Source organism: Ylistrum balloti, unplaced genomic scaffold (assembly GCF_031769215.1).
Source record: "Ylistrum balloti isolate Yb309-2 unplaced genomic scaffold, AGI_CSIRO_Ybal_v1 Utg369954, whole genome shotgun sequence".
NCBI lineage: Eukaryota > Metazoa > Mollusca > Bivalvia > Pectinida > Pectinidae > Ylistrum > Ylistrum balloti.
Window position 1 is genome coordinate 92,392 of NW_026782055.1, and position 15,101 is coordinate 107,492.

Below are 15,101 nucleotides of genomic sequence, written 5' to 3' on the forward strand. Positions count from 1 at the left end.
GAAACAAGTATACGAATTTCATATAGTTGAAGTGGAAAAAAATATTGAGAGCACACAAATATATATTACATGGGTGGATGATACAAAGGTACGTGGTAACTAAAAACTCAGAACGATACAAAAGTTCATGGTACACATGTACTTTATCCACAGGTACATGGTACCTATGTACACAATCCACAGGTACATGGTACACATGTACACAATCCACAGGTACATGGTACACATGTACACAATCCACATGTACATGGTACACATGTACACAATCCACAGGTACATGGTACCTATGTACATAATCCACAGGTACATGGTCTATAATGTACCAAGATCAAAGTTAGAAAGTAGGGCAAAGAATCTCATTTGTCATTTTCTTCATATTTCATTTCAGTTTAAAATGCCAGCAAATTGTAGAAATCTTAACACTGGAAGTGTTTAGTAAGACTTAAAGAATGTTTATCCCAATACATCGCTATAGCGTTTAGTACAGCTAAGCCTTTGTACCTGACTATAACGTGTTAGATAATACATTCCGCGTCACTGATACGCTTTTTGTACCTGACTATAACGTGTTAGATGATACATTCCACGTCACTGATACGCTTTTTGTACCTGACTATAACGTGTTAGATAATACATTCCACGTCACTAATACGCTTTTTGTACCTGACTATAACGTGTAAGATGATATATTCCACGTCACTGACACGCTTTTTGTACCTGACTATAACGTGTAAGATGATACATTCCACGTCACTGACACGCTTTTTGTACCTGACTATAACGTGTAAGATGATACATTCCACGTCACTGATACGCTTTTTGTACCTGACTATAACGTGTAAGATGATACATTCCACGTCACTGACACGCTTTTTATACCTGACTATCACGTGTAAGATGATACATTCCACGTCACTGACACGCTTTTTATACCTGACTATCACGTGTAAGATGATACATTCCACGTCACTGACACGCTTTTTGTACCTAACTATGAGGTGTTAGACGGTTCATTCTTCGTCCCTGATGTCCTCCCTCCATCGCCATGTGACAATACACTGTAGCGTTTTGTCCTGCTGTTCTGGTGGAGGGAGTTCATAGTGAACTGGGAATGGAGGTGGGCATTGTGTTGTGGGACGCTCCTCTTCAGACAACACACTAGAAGTCGAAGGAACCCATATCGGAATCTTTTGTTCATCCAGAAATATATGACAGGGTTACAGCAAGCATGGACAAGGGCGAGCCAAAGGATGAAGTTCCAGAGTAGATGTGAGTTGGGGACGTGGTCATAGATAGTAGGATCCACATCACTGTAGAGTTGGAGGGTGTGGAGAGGCAGCCAACACAAAGCGTACAGTAACACAACCACAATCATCATCTTTACCATCTGTAGACAAGATAAGATTAAGATTTAATTTCTGCTCCTTACACATGTTTGCAAAACAAGACATCACTTTAGTCATCAGTTTAGAAAAGATCATGTTGGAATGTTTGATATACATTGATATAGAGTTTTGGAGTTCAGCGAGCCGACTCCTCCAAAAACCAGGCGAGATGCTCAAGGACATAGTTATAAAAGCTAGGCTGTCTTAACCACCCTCTCTAGATAACCGGGGACAATAACCCTCACCAGATAACCGGGGACAATAACCCTATCCAGATAACCGGGGACAATAACCCTCACCAGATAACCAGGGACAATAACCCTATCCAGATAGCTGTGGACAATAACCCTCTCTAGATAACCGGGGACAATAACCCTCCCCAGATAACCGTGGACAATAACCCTCACCAGATAACCGTGGACAATAACCCTCTCCAGATAACTGGGGACAATAACTCTCTCCAGATAACCGGGGACAATAACCCTCACCAGATAACCGGGGACAATAACCCTCTCCAGATAACTGGGGACAATAACCCTCTCCAGATAACCGGGGACAATAACCAGACCGGTGAGCCTTTTTACAATACATACAGTTAATAGGCCTTTAAATGTTCTCACCTAAGGATACAAGGTATAGTGATTTGGACTGATTTCTTCCTATTTATTTGTATCTCTGGATATCCACACTCATATATTTATATAATGATATTCATCTCCAATACCACTTCTCCACGTAACCATGTTTTATCTCTCCCATAACCTAACTATCTACCAGTCCCAACAGGAAGTGACACAACTGGAGCTCTAAATTTGCACAAAATATTTCTACTTTTGACACTTATCTTTTTTTTTTAAATGCTCCTCACAAGCAAATGTTTTCTTTGAAAAAGGAATGCATATTTCCCCTAGATGAGTCTGTATCATTTCACCATTTCTAGATGAATGAGTCTCGATATTCCGCTTTATATTAGCCTTCAAAGCCTGTTAAACTTGACACATAATCACTTGGATTGATTCATTCAAAGTTTACACCTGTTTCACTTTAAATTGACTTTACAACATTGAAACATCTAAATTCTACAAATTTATTTTCATGTTATTTGTATATAAGGTGATACAATATTCCAGATAGTTTTCCTGTACAAGTGTTAAGCCTGTGCGAAAAAGCAATAATTCTCACGTTTAAATGATTAATCAGAGGGGATTTTCCAGATTCACCGTAAATATGTATGATGCAGTGTTTTTCCTCGCATTCAAACAACTCGGCGAGCATGATTTCTCACAATAAACTTTGTAAATTTACACACGCTTCACTCAATCCATTTTACAAACCCAATTACATCACTATACAGTGAATCTACAACCGTCTGATATCACACTAAAGGTTACAGCATCAAACTTTAAGAGTTTCTATGATTGATGGAAATTTTGGCGAAGGTTGGTAGTCGTGACGGTGATTTTATTGAGAAACATTCTATTTTGTTGTGCGATATGAAGCTGGACTAGTTTGATGCTCGTAATTTTGCCTGCTGGTTTAGTTCTTGTATACGTTGTTCCCATTTGGGAATGTGACCAAGATTTACATGGCGGATGTCGTCGATGAAGCAGGAAGCGCTTACTTTACGGAAACACATGGTCTTATTCTTCATGTACTTTTTTCAAGAGTCTCTGTGTAGATATTTCTTGTATTAATATCTTGCCCTAGTTTTAATGAATTTGAGTTTAGATTCTGTTCACATGTTGATATTGCCTTGTTGTTTTTATGACCACATTGTTCGTTACTAACAGAGCCTAATCTATTATCGAAACCAACTTCACATTAATTGATAAGGTATATCTATTTTAATTCGATTTCCTTACCTTTCGTTTTGATGATGCTAGGCGTTCGTCCCGTTGTCTGACGGCTTCCCCAGGTGTTCGCCGTATCCAGATAATGACAGCTATTCGGGTGTATGTAAAGGCTAGGACCACCAATGGAATTCCGTACTGTAGAGTCATTATAAGCAGACTATATACCGACCTCTGTGACTCGTTCGACCAATTCTCCAAACAGTGTTCTTTTTGGCTGTAACATGTATACCTGTCTGTGGAATTCGGGGTGTCCGGAATGTACAATCCCGCGCTGAGGGCAGTCGGAATGGGCATGGCGAAGGCTAACAACCACACAGTGAGAAGGGTGAACGCCATGCCACTGTAGGTCAGTTTTGGACGCAGCGGATGTACAATAGCTATGTATCTATCCACACTCATAGCGACCATCGTAAAAGCACTAGCAAATACCACGACAATCTCTATGTAGGCTACAAACGGACACAAAAATGCAGAAAAAGGCCAGTATCTAAATATCAAGTTTACCATCAGTGAAAATGGAATACCAGTGAACGCTTTTGCGATATCCGCCACAGCCAAATTCACCAGAAAGAAATTAGTTATTGTCCTTAACTGCCTCTCCGAGAAGATTAGGTAGCAGACGATACCGTTTCCGGTCACGTCAACGATGATGACAATTCCGTACAGGACAATCAGTATCCATTCAGTCGGACCCAATTCTGCCACACAGACGTCGTCCTCTGTCGGAAGGAAGGGATGTCCAGACGTGGTTGCCTCTGCTGGGGTCCGATTGCTGAAGGACGAGTTGACAAAGTAGTTGCCCACCACCATACTGGTAAGTATCTGTGGAATCTGTAAAACAATGTGAGGTAGTGAGTGTCTCTGAAAGTCTTGGATATTTGTCATAAGATTAAAGAAGTGAATGTTATAGTGCTATACACCTGCTTAAGAAACTGAGCATTGATCAAGTAAACTATGAACATCATCAACTACAGAATTCGCGCTTAGACGTATTTCATCACCTCCCCCAAGCGAAATCACACAACTGTCATATCGACTATGAGCCCAGCGTGTGACTATCTCATTTCTGTGAGTATTTTACAGTCTGTTCAACTGAAACTTCGGAAGAACAGTTATAATTGTGGTTGTGTAACACTTACATAACGAATAAATAAATGAATAGATAGATAGATAGATAATAGATAGATAGATAGGATAGATAGATAGATAGATAGATAGATAGATAGATAGATAGATAGATAGATAGACAAACAAAACTCTGGTTAAATGGGGGTTCAGTTCTCAGGTTATTGACCCCCAAAAACCGGAGTGTACCGTAAATATACCGCCAAGTAGTTAATGCTATCTGTTTACTCCACTTATATTTAGTTATAAATTTTTCTTTATTTTTTTTTGTTTGTTATGGATCAATAACATAAAAATAATTAAAATTAATGCTTATGATCTTAAAACGCATTGCAATATCTTTTGTCCTTTAAAATGGACTCTTTACTTTAATAATGCCCTACATCGCAGCATTGGCCAATTAATTTGCTTCTCTCATTTAGGATTAAATCATATGAAATGAACTGTGCTTTGATTTGATTTTAAAGTGAGAAAGAGGGGGTATGCATTAAACGCTTTAATACATAATGTATGTAAAAGATCGGATTTTTACACTAGCTGTCATTCTACTTCAGGTAACAAAAAGGTGATTAAACTACTTCCAATACTGCTGAAACGTAGCTGGTGACTACATAAAACTAGACGTTAGAAATGTAGAAGGTGAGTTTCATTAACACCATTGTTTTCTGTACTTTTGTTATTGGATGATACTCAGGTAGATTTGTAGAGCCTGAACCTTCACTGCTCAAGCAATATTTTTAGCACACAGGCCCAAAGATATAATGTAGCGCCCGTCGTCCGTCCGTCGTCCGTGGTCCGTTGTCAGTCCTTCAATTAGCGACATTTGACCAAAGCTGCTCAGAAGCATCCTGGGGAAAGCGGAAAATGAGTGGAGGATGCCTATTATTAATGATTAGTATAAACTGTTTGCCTCCACCCCCTGGGATAGTGGTCGGGGCATTCGGGAAATAGAGTAAATTCTTTAAAATTCTACCCGTGTTAGAATGTACAAACGGTGGATCTCAACCCTCTGAGGCAAGAGGATCGGCGCCATATTGGGGAAATACTTCTTAATAGTGGTTAATTTCTTTAAAAATTCTTCGTTTGAAGGAATTTAAAGATTCTGTATCAATTTGGTCTGAATTATCTTCGGATGAAAGGTACTCGGTTTGTTTAAACGATGGGTCTGACCCCCACCCTTAGACCCAGATGGGTAAGATCCAATAGGGAAAGGCGAGATAAATTTCCGAAACTCTACTTCTTCTGTATACATGCGTGAATTCTGTCCCGATTTCACATGAAGCATGCTTAGGTGAAAGGGAATCCTTTTTGTTTAAACGGCGTTTCTCTGCCCGAGTTGGCCCTAGCGGCTGAACCCAATAAGTGAATAGAGCAAATTCTTTAACTTCCTCCTTCTTCTGTAGGAATATCAAGATTTTAGGTATCATAGGGTGAAGGGATATCAGTTTTGTAGAAATTGTGGGTCTCGGCCACCAGGGACAGAAGGGGCGCTACACAATAGAAGGAATTTATCAAGATTGACTTTATTCTTTAGGAGTGATTGCATGCTGTCCTGCTTTAGTCTGAAGCATGCATGACTTTTGTATAAACGTTACATCTGATTCCGATGGGGTAGATGAGAAATCAATCTCAATTTTGTCAATGATTTTCAAGCAATTTCACTGAACCAGGCGAACGATACAGGCCCTTAATGATAGAACTTGTATAATAGTATTAAGTATGATATTGTGGTAATAGTAACAGTGATGTATTTACGAGAACAGTTGTGCATTAAGTTACTTATAGATTGGTAAAAGTAAATCTTACCATTCTATAAATAGAAACAATATCAATGATTTCAATATAATGTGATCTGTGTGTGAAGGTATGTATTGTCTTTGAGTATCAATGTACACCATATATTAGATATTACAAAATGAATGGGAATTGAGTCGGTCAATTAATCCTTCAATATTTGATAAAATCCAAAGAAAACGCGTACATACAGCATTCAGAACCGTGTCCCACTACTCTATGATTTCAAACATTACATACAGGTTGTACCACACCTCATGGGATTTAGTTAAATCAGGATATTCTATTTTTGAATGATTGGACAGAAAACACGTACTTAAAGAAAACCCTTAAATGGAAAAAGAGCTTTATAAAAAAAACGTATTCATTGAACTAAACAGTATTTTGGCCGGTTTCAGTCGATGTAGGAAAATCGGAAGTGGCGGAGACAAATATTGAAAGTGAGGCGCACTAATATCTTATTTCAATAGACTTGTCAAACATTTTTGATGTTAGATGACTTCAGAATACATTTGTATTCAGAACCATGTAACTATATATAAAAATTGAAAGGTGGTATGCGGGAACACTTGACTGAAAATTTCTATTGTATTCTTATATGTTTACTTTCAATTGCATGGAGAAAAGTTGATCGACTATGGAATACTAAGACCTATATACAATAGCTAATACTCCGCTAAACGCTCAATTAATCTAAACATCGTGGCGCATTTCCAAAGATATTGTGAATATATGACTTCCTCAACAAAAATGAAGGAGGTGATATGCATTATCCGACATAAAACGACTGTCTGTCACTGACTGATCAAGTGTTTTCATTATATACTTACAAAAGTGCCATAACAGTCGATATTTAACATACTGTATCACCAGATGAAGGCACTTATTGGAGCCTAATTTGATGTCTTATGCGTACACAACGTGTTTAGTGTTAGTAAATTCAATGATATTACGGAAATCTCCAATACTACGTGTTTAGTGTTAGTAAATTCAATGATATTACGGAAATCTCCAATACTGCGTGTTTAGTGTTAGTGAATTCAATGTTATTACGGAAATCTCCATCACTACGTGTTTAGTGTTAGTAAATTCAATGTTATTACGGAAATCTCCATCACTACGTGTTCAGTGTTAGTAAATTCAATGATATTACGGAAATCTCCATCACCACGTGTTTAGTGTTAGTAAATTCAATGTTATTACGGAAATCTCCATCACTACGTGTTTAGTGTTAGTAAATTCAATGTTATTACGGAAATCTCCATCACTACGTGTTCAGTGTTAGTAAATTCAATGATATTAAGGAAATCTCCAATACTACGTGTTTAGTGTTAGTGAATTCAATGTTATTACGGAAATCTCCATCACTACGTGTTTAGTGTTAGTAAATTCAATGTTATTACGGAAATCTCCATCACTACGTGTTTAGTTAGTAAATTCAATGTTATTACGGAAATCTCCATCACTACGTGTTTAGTGTTAGTAAATTCAATGTTATTACGGAAATCTCCATCACTACGTGTTTAGTGTTAATAAATTCAATGTTATTACGGAAATCTCCATCACTACGTGTTTAGTGTTAGTGAATTCAATGTTATTACGGAAATCTCCATCACTACGTGTTTAGTGTTAGTAAATTCAATGTTATTACGGAAATCTCCATCACTACGTGTTTAGTGTTAGTAAATTCAATGTTATTACGGAAATCTCCATCACTACGTGTTTAGTGTTAGTAAATTCAATGTTATTACGGAAATCTCCATCACTACGTGTTAAGTGTTAGTAAATTCAATGTTATTACGGAAATCTCCATCACTACGTGTTTAGTTAGTAAATTAATGTTATTACGGAAATCTCCATCACTACGTGTTTAGTGTTAGTGAATTCAATGTTATTACGGAAATCTCCATCACTACGTGTTTAGTGTTAGTAAATTCAATGTTATTACGGAAATCTCCATCACTACGTGTTCAGTGTTAGTAAATTCAATGTTATTACGGAAATCTCCATCACTACGTGTTCAGTATTAGTAAATTAAATGTTATTACGGAAATCTCCATCACTACGTGTTCAGTATTAGTAAATTAAATGATATTACGGAAATCTCCATCACTACGTGTTTAGTGTTAGTGAATTCAATGTTATTATTCATCATACGTGTTTAGTGTTAGTAAATTCAATGTTATTACGGAAATCTCCATCACAATGTTATTACGTGTTTAGTGTTAGTGAATTCAATGTTATTACGGAAATCTCCATCACTACGTGTTTAGTTAGTAAATTCAATGTTATTACGGAAATCTCCATCACTACGTGTTTAGTGTTAGTGAATTCAATGTTATTACGGAAATCTCCATCACTACGTGTTTAGTGTTAGTAAATTCAATGTTATTACGGAAATCTCCATCACTACGTGTTTAGTGTTAGTGAATTCAATGTTATTACGGAAATCTCCATCACTACGTGTTTAGTGTTAGTAAATTCAATGTTATTACGGAAATCTCCATCACTACGTGTTTAGTGTTAGTAAATTCAATGTTATTACGGAAATCTCCATCACTACGTGTTTAGTGTTAGTGAATTCAATGTTATTACGGAAATCTCCATCACTACGTGTTCAGTGTTAGTAAATTCAATGTTATTACGGAAATCTCCATCACTACGTGTTTAGTTAGTAAATTCAATGTTATTACGGAAATCTCCATCACTACGTGTTTAGTGTTAGTGAATTCAATGTTATTACGGAAATCTCCATCACTACGTGTTTAGTGTTAGTGAATTCAATGTTATTACGGAAATCTCCATCACTACGTGTTTAGTTAGTAAATTCAATGTTATTACGGAAATCTCCATCACTACGTGTTTAGTTAGTAAATTCAATGTTATTACGGAAATCTCCATCACTACGTGTTTAGTGTTAGTAAATCAATGTTATTACGGAAATCTCCATCACTACGTGTTCAGTGTTAATTAATTCAATGTTATTACGGAAATCTCCATCACTACGTGTTTAGTGTTAGTAAATTCAATGTTATTACGGAAATCTCCATCACTACGTGTTAAGTGTTAGTAAATTCAATGTTATTACGGAAATCTCCAATACTACGTGTTTAGTTAGTAAATTCAATGTTATTACGGAAATCTCCATCTCTACGTGTTTAATGTTAGTAAAATCAATGTTATTACGGAAATCTCCATCACTACGTGTTTAATGTTAGTAAATTCAATGTTATTACGGAAATCTCCATCACTACGTGTTAAGTGTTAGTAAATTCAATGTTATTACGGAAATCTCCATCACTACGTGTTCAGTGTTAGTGAATTCAATGTTATTACGGAAATCTCCATCTCTACGTGTTTAATGTTAGTAAATTCAATGTTATTACGGAAATCTCCATCACTACGTGTTTAGTGTTAGTAAATTCAATGTTATTACGGAAATCTCCATCACTACGTGTTAAGTGTTAGTAAATTCAATGTTATTACGGAAATCTCCAATACTACGTGTTAAGTGTTAGTGAATTAAATGTTATTACGGAAATCTCCATCACTACGTGTTAAGTGTTAGTGAATTCAATGTTATTACGGAAATCTCCATCACCACGTGTTAAGTGTTAGTAAATTCAATGTTATTACGGAAATCTCCATCACTACGTGTTAAGTGTTAGTAAATTCAATGTTATTACGGAAATCTCCATCACTACGTGTTAGTGTTAGTGAATTCAATGTTATTACGGAAATCTCCATCACCACGTGTTAAGTGTTAGTAAATTCAATGTTATTACGGAAATCTCCATCACCACGTGTTAAGTGTTAGTAAATTCAATGTTATTACGGAAATCTCCATCACCACGTGTTAAGTGTTAGTAAATTCAATGTTATTACGGAAATCTCCATCACCACGTGTTAAGTGTTAGTAAATTCAATGTTATTACGGAAATCTCCATCACCACGTGTTAAGTGTTAGTAAATTCAATGTTATTACGGAAAGCTCCATCACTACGTGTTTAGTTAGTTAATTCAATGTTATCAAGGATATCTCTTTCCTCCTCAACAACATATTCATGTAGTCGACATTTACATTTGGTAACGAATTATTGAAGGATTGTTATATTTTGTCGTTCGGGCTAGAAATGGTTGTTCTGACGTCAGCTTAGTGCTAGATGTGCTGCACGTCTGTACATATATCATTATTTAGTGATAATGCTCTGTTGATTTTCCTAACCTGTCGATCAGAGAAGAGGAACATAAAAGCCGCGGGCATCACAGATTCAAACGATGCTTAAATGTGTGGAACCTTCTATTATTTCAGTTGACTGATCGATAGATAACGTATTTTTTACCAATTAGTATTTCTGATTGGCGGTGCAATACAAAATATTTATCACCGTTTGAAATACAGAGCATGCATTGCTGGAAGCCTCTGTGTAAAAAGACTATGGAAATTCATCTCGGAGGTAATTAGTTTTCGAGGATGCTTTGAAATATTGATACATTTAGGTAAAATTCCTCAGTTACAGTTGTGATCGGTATGCTACATAAGAAAATTCACACGAGTCCATGGTATATAAATATGTCCAAGTCTACATTTAATGTAGACATCATCTATTGTATTTTCTCAGAGGACCTTAAAAGCAAGCTTAAAATGTCCTTACAGACGATAAAATAGGGCCACAAATACAGGCCAGAACTTTCCTAGATGCATACCACCTGAGCGAGTAATATTCATTTTTAGAAAACATGAAAAAATCACCAAACCTTCAGTCTTTTGGCGAACCAGCATTAAATTCTCTTCCTTTAAATTTCTTGTACAATATCGTTTTTTAGAATGAAACTTTATTATGAATTAAGCTGTCGTTTGTCATCTTTTCCATGTCGATGTTTTCAACAGGCTTCAGTACCTTTGTAAAACATGGAAGTGATAACAGCAGAATGTCTTCAATCATTGACTCAGTGGATCTTGTTTGTGGGTTATTTATATTATTCAAATTAATATACTCTGATTCTCGGTACGTGGTACCGATCAGTTTCTTGGGTCAAATTTACTCTAGTTTTCACCGCATTCAAATTACTTAATTACAGTTTTCAACTGGAACCATCAACACTCGGTCCTACTTGGGCTCTGTTTTGACAATAGTACAATAGCAGTACTGGATGCAACAAGCGTGTGTCCGTGAGATTTACCCTCTCTAGAAATGTTCGTAACGTGACAATGGAGATATCCTTTACACTCTGTCAGTCTCATTTAATTATTCAATGGTCTCTGTCAAACATTGGGTATTTCTAAATGGGATTTCATATATGTATCAATCTCCATCTAATATAGAAAGCAACCCGTTAGCGAGGAATCGCATTCAACACCGAGCCCGTATGTGTGCTTTTATGGTATACTGCGTGGTTTTCATTTCACCATATATGGCAATACCGTTTCACATGTATAAAATGAAGATATCAAAAACAATAAATCAAAGAGACAAATATAAAAGTAATCAGTTACCAGCAGAGATGAATATGATACCATAGGTATAAAGCCTAGTTATGTGCCTTTTTGAGGTTGTTTATGGTATATATCATTCAACTACAATACACACGATTTCTCAAAACAAGAGATTACACTGTGAAATTGCTTTCCGCGTTTTGTAATAAACGAGCACGCCAACATGGATAGTGGAGTACTTGAACACCGTCTTCATACATTCAGTAAATACACCATATTGCATTCAATATGATAGACGGTAATTCTGTCCTAATCTTTAAGATGATTGGTCTTGGTTTCTTTAATTCCATCTATAATAGCCGTTTTGCTACATCTGTGATTAGAATTTGTCTTGACGTCATATAATAGCATTATACGATCAACTTGGTTAAATCGTTTTTCAGATCCTCAGAAAGGATCGTTTACATATAAAGAACATTCTAAATCTCTTCTAGTCTTCAGAGTAAGTAGAAATTCCTACATGTGCGTTTGTTCTCATTAATACCTTAAGCAAGCATCGCATTTGCTTGATATATATAGTTATAATTTGATAAAACGTACGGAGAAAACCAAAACATGGATTATAAATATGGCAGATTGTGACTCTCTTAGAATGTTAACGAAAAGGTGATTCAAGAGAACGTTTGAGACTCTCCATCATATTGATGAACACAACGAGATGCAGATTTAATTTCTGAGTTATAAACGATCACGTGGTATACATACTCCTTTAATGTTTTCATATGAACCAGTACCATGGTATTTAACTTAGAACAAGAAAAGAATACTGACATCTCAAAAATGTCGTATTTTAAACCGAATATCCTAGAAACTTTGACAAATATGACAAATAGGTATGTTTACAAGGAATTACTAGGAACGACAATAATAAAATTATACAGTCCGGAGAGGTCTTTCATTTCATTACTGACATCGCCGTGTAAATCTACGTCAATCTAAGTAATTTCACGTTCTCAAAGAGAGACCCAGTAAACAACAAAACTGTCACACATCGGGTAATTGAAACATCATACTTCATATGGTACAAAGAAATGAAATATATACAATTAAGGTCTTATTGGCTACCTTGAGATCCCTTTCTTCACAAATGTATGGTAATTCATCAGTCCGCTATCGACGTCTACATGGTACAGTGCATCAAAGGAATCGTGATATTGGGAACAATCCCTGGAGTATCGAATTGGATGCTACATGTTATTACAGTGGCATTAGAAAACAGGGTTCCGACAACTCTGATTTGGATATCATACTGAAAGCTCTTACAGATTGTTACTTTCTAAGTGAAATTGGCAGTAACCGGCTGAAGAGTCTGACATATTTTTTATTTCGATTTCCAGGAAGTATACCCAATGGGGATGGTCAATGATACAATGAACGTGCTCACTGATCCTATAGACATGGTCAAGGCTCCCAAGGACATGGTCAAGGTTCCCAAAGACATGGTCAAGGCTCCTATAGACATGGTCAAGGCTCCCAAGGACATGGTCAAGGTTCCCAAAGACATGGTTAAGGCTCCCATAGACATGGTCAAGGATCCCAAAGACATGGTCAAGGCTCCCAAGAACATGGTCAAAGCTCCCAAGGACATGGTCAAGGATCCCAAGGACAGAGTCAAGGTTCCTAAAGACATGGTCAAGGTTCCCAAAGACATGGCCAAGGCTCCCAAGGACATGGTCATGGCTCCCAAGGACATGGTCAAGGCTCCCAAGGACATGGTCAAGGATCCCAAAGACATGGTCAAGGCTCCCAAGGACATGGTCAAGGCTCCCAAGGACATGGTCAAGGCTCCCAAAGACATGGTCAAGGCTCCCAAGGACATGGTCAAGGATCCCAAGGACATGATCAATGACCCAACGGACATGGTCAGTGACCCAACGGACATGGTCAAGGAATTTCATGTTATGAAAACGATAATCAAAATATCTAAACTGAAGAGAATTGTTTCTTTCTCTCTTTTTTTTTTAAAAAAGTTCTAGTATGTGAAAAATCAAAGCGGGAGCGTCACAGGTATATCAATAGTCTGTACTATTAATAGACGAAGGCACTGTCAACGGAAAACTAGATCGCCATGAGGTACGGTTCACAGCCATACTGAACCACCGTCTTGTTCCCTCTAATTGTAACAAGAGAATGAAATCCTTTAGATTAGAACGGAGTATGCGATAGTGTGGAGAAATCAAAGGTATATGTTGATATGTTCAAATTCTAACTTTCATCTAAAATTTCATGAACGACAAACTTTCATTGCTTGTTTACAGTTTGGTCACGACCTTGTCAATATTCTGTTCGCGTTATTAATACCGCAGTATCCTATATAATGGATGGCCAAGTGTCATCACTCTGATGGTATTGGAGGCTCATTCTTACAAACTGGGATCATAGAACAAAATAGTTCTTAGATAAGCGCAATTCAAAAGCATTATGATGATGTTTCTAACATCGATTCAGCATTACTCTGGAAGCGTTTTACTTCCTACATTTCTATTACATTGATACAGTGTCTTTGTTTGCTTGGTTTTTGTTTTGTTTTTTGTTTGTTTTTTTTCACCTTGTAGATCACATCATTGACGGCAATATACAGTCCTGCATATCTACTCCAATAGCTTTGGAGGATAGATGTCTCGGCAGTTAGATCAGAGCTGCACTCCCTCTCACAAGATTCATCTTATGGTGATTGTATCAAGTTTCAACATGGACACAGATGACACCGCTGTATTGTTGGAATCCCATTGCTTTACCGAATGCTTTTTTTTTTGCTCAGTGTAATAATTAGTTGCGTGTTAATTTCCCTCCTCCTCTGCAGAAACCGAATCAGTGTCGGCAACTTAATGGCACTTTAGTCTTATCATTACTTCCATTTAATAAGCAATATTCGACATTTATCACTTTATAATTTGATTGTCTCAATTAGATTTTCTTTTTGTCTTAATTAGATTTTCTTTCACGTTGTAGTTCTACCCGTTTCGGAGAAGCACAGAATGATGACAAGATTGCATGCTCGATTAAAAAAGATTAAAGCGAGTGATCAAAATTCACTTACTAGGTTATCCCCCTTTACATATTCGAGACACAGATGTCGGTCCTAATGTATCTTCGTACACCGGATTTTTGTCGCCGGTGATCTAACCTACAGAAGGTCTTTATCAAGACAACGTTTACTGCAGATAACAAGTACTACACTTTAATAACCAATCTAACACAAAAGATATACATTAAATGATCTGCCTTAAAAGCTGGAACTCAAGTCGTAGAACGGATTAAAAAAATACCAAATACTATGTTAGATAAAATATATTTTGACTGATAAAGTATACTTTTAGATTTCTACATGAGTCGAAGTCTTTCAAACGTAATGTGATAGATCAACCACCATACAAATCGTCTTGGAATTGGGATCCATAGCAGTAAGACCTATTAATCATAAGTACTTCGGTAGTTATTTTAAAA

General features: G+C 36.7%; 1 protein-coding gene across 1 annotated transcript; it reads right to left on the reverse strand.

The window, feature by feature from the left end:
• Positions 1 to 991: 991 nt before the first annotated feature.
• On the reverse strand, positions 992 to 4,048 carry LOC132547444 (RYamide receptor-like). Its single transcript, XM_060211199.1, has 2 exons — positions 3,248 to 4,048; positions 992 to 1,387 (listed from the first exon to the last, which is right to left on the reverse strand). Exons 1-2 carry the CDS (start codon positions 4,046 to 4,048, stop codon positions 992 to 994), a joined length of 1,197 nt encoding a protein of 398 aa, XP_060067182.1.
• Positions 4,049 to 15,101: the final 11,053 nt, after the last annotated feature.

Bases quoted from the DNA above. Each gene is read 5' to 3' on its own strand.
- LOC132547444 (XM_060211199.1), bottom strand. From the start codon at position 4,048: ATGGTGGTGGGCAACTACTTTGTCAACTCGTCCTTCAGCAATCGGACC. The intron at 1,388-3,247 runs GTAAGGAAATCG...TCTTGTCTACAG, and splicing joins TAGCATCATCAAAACGAAAG to ATGGTAAAGATGATGATTGT.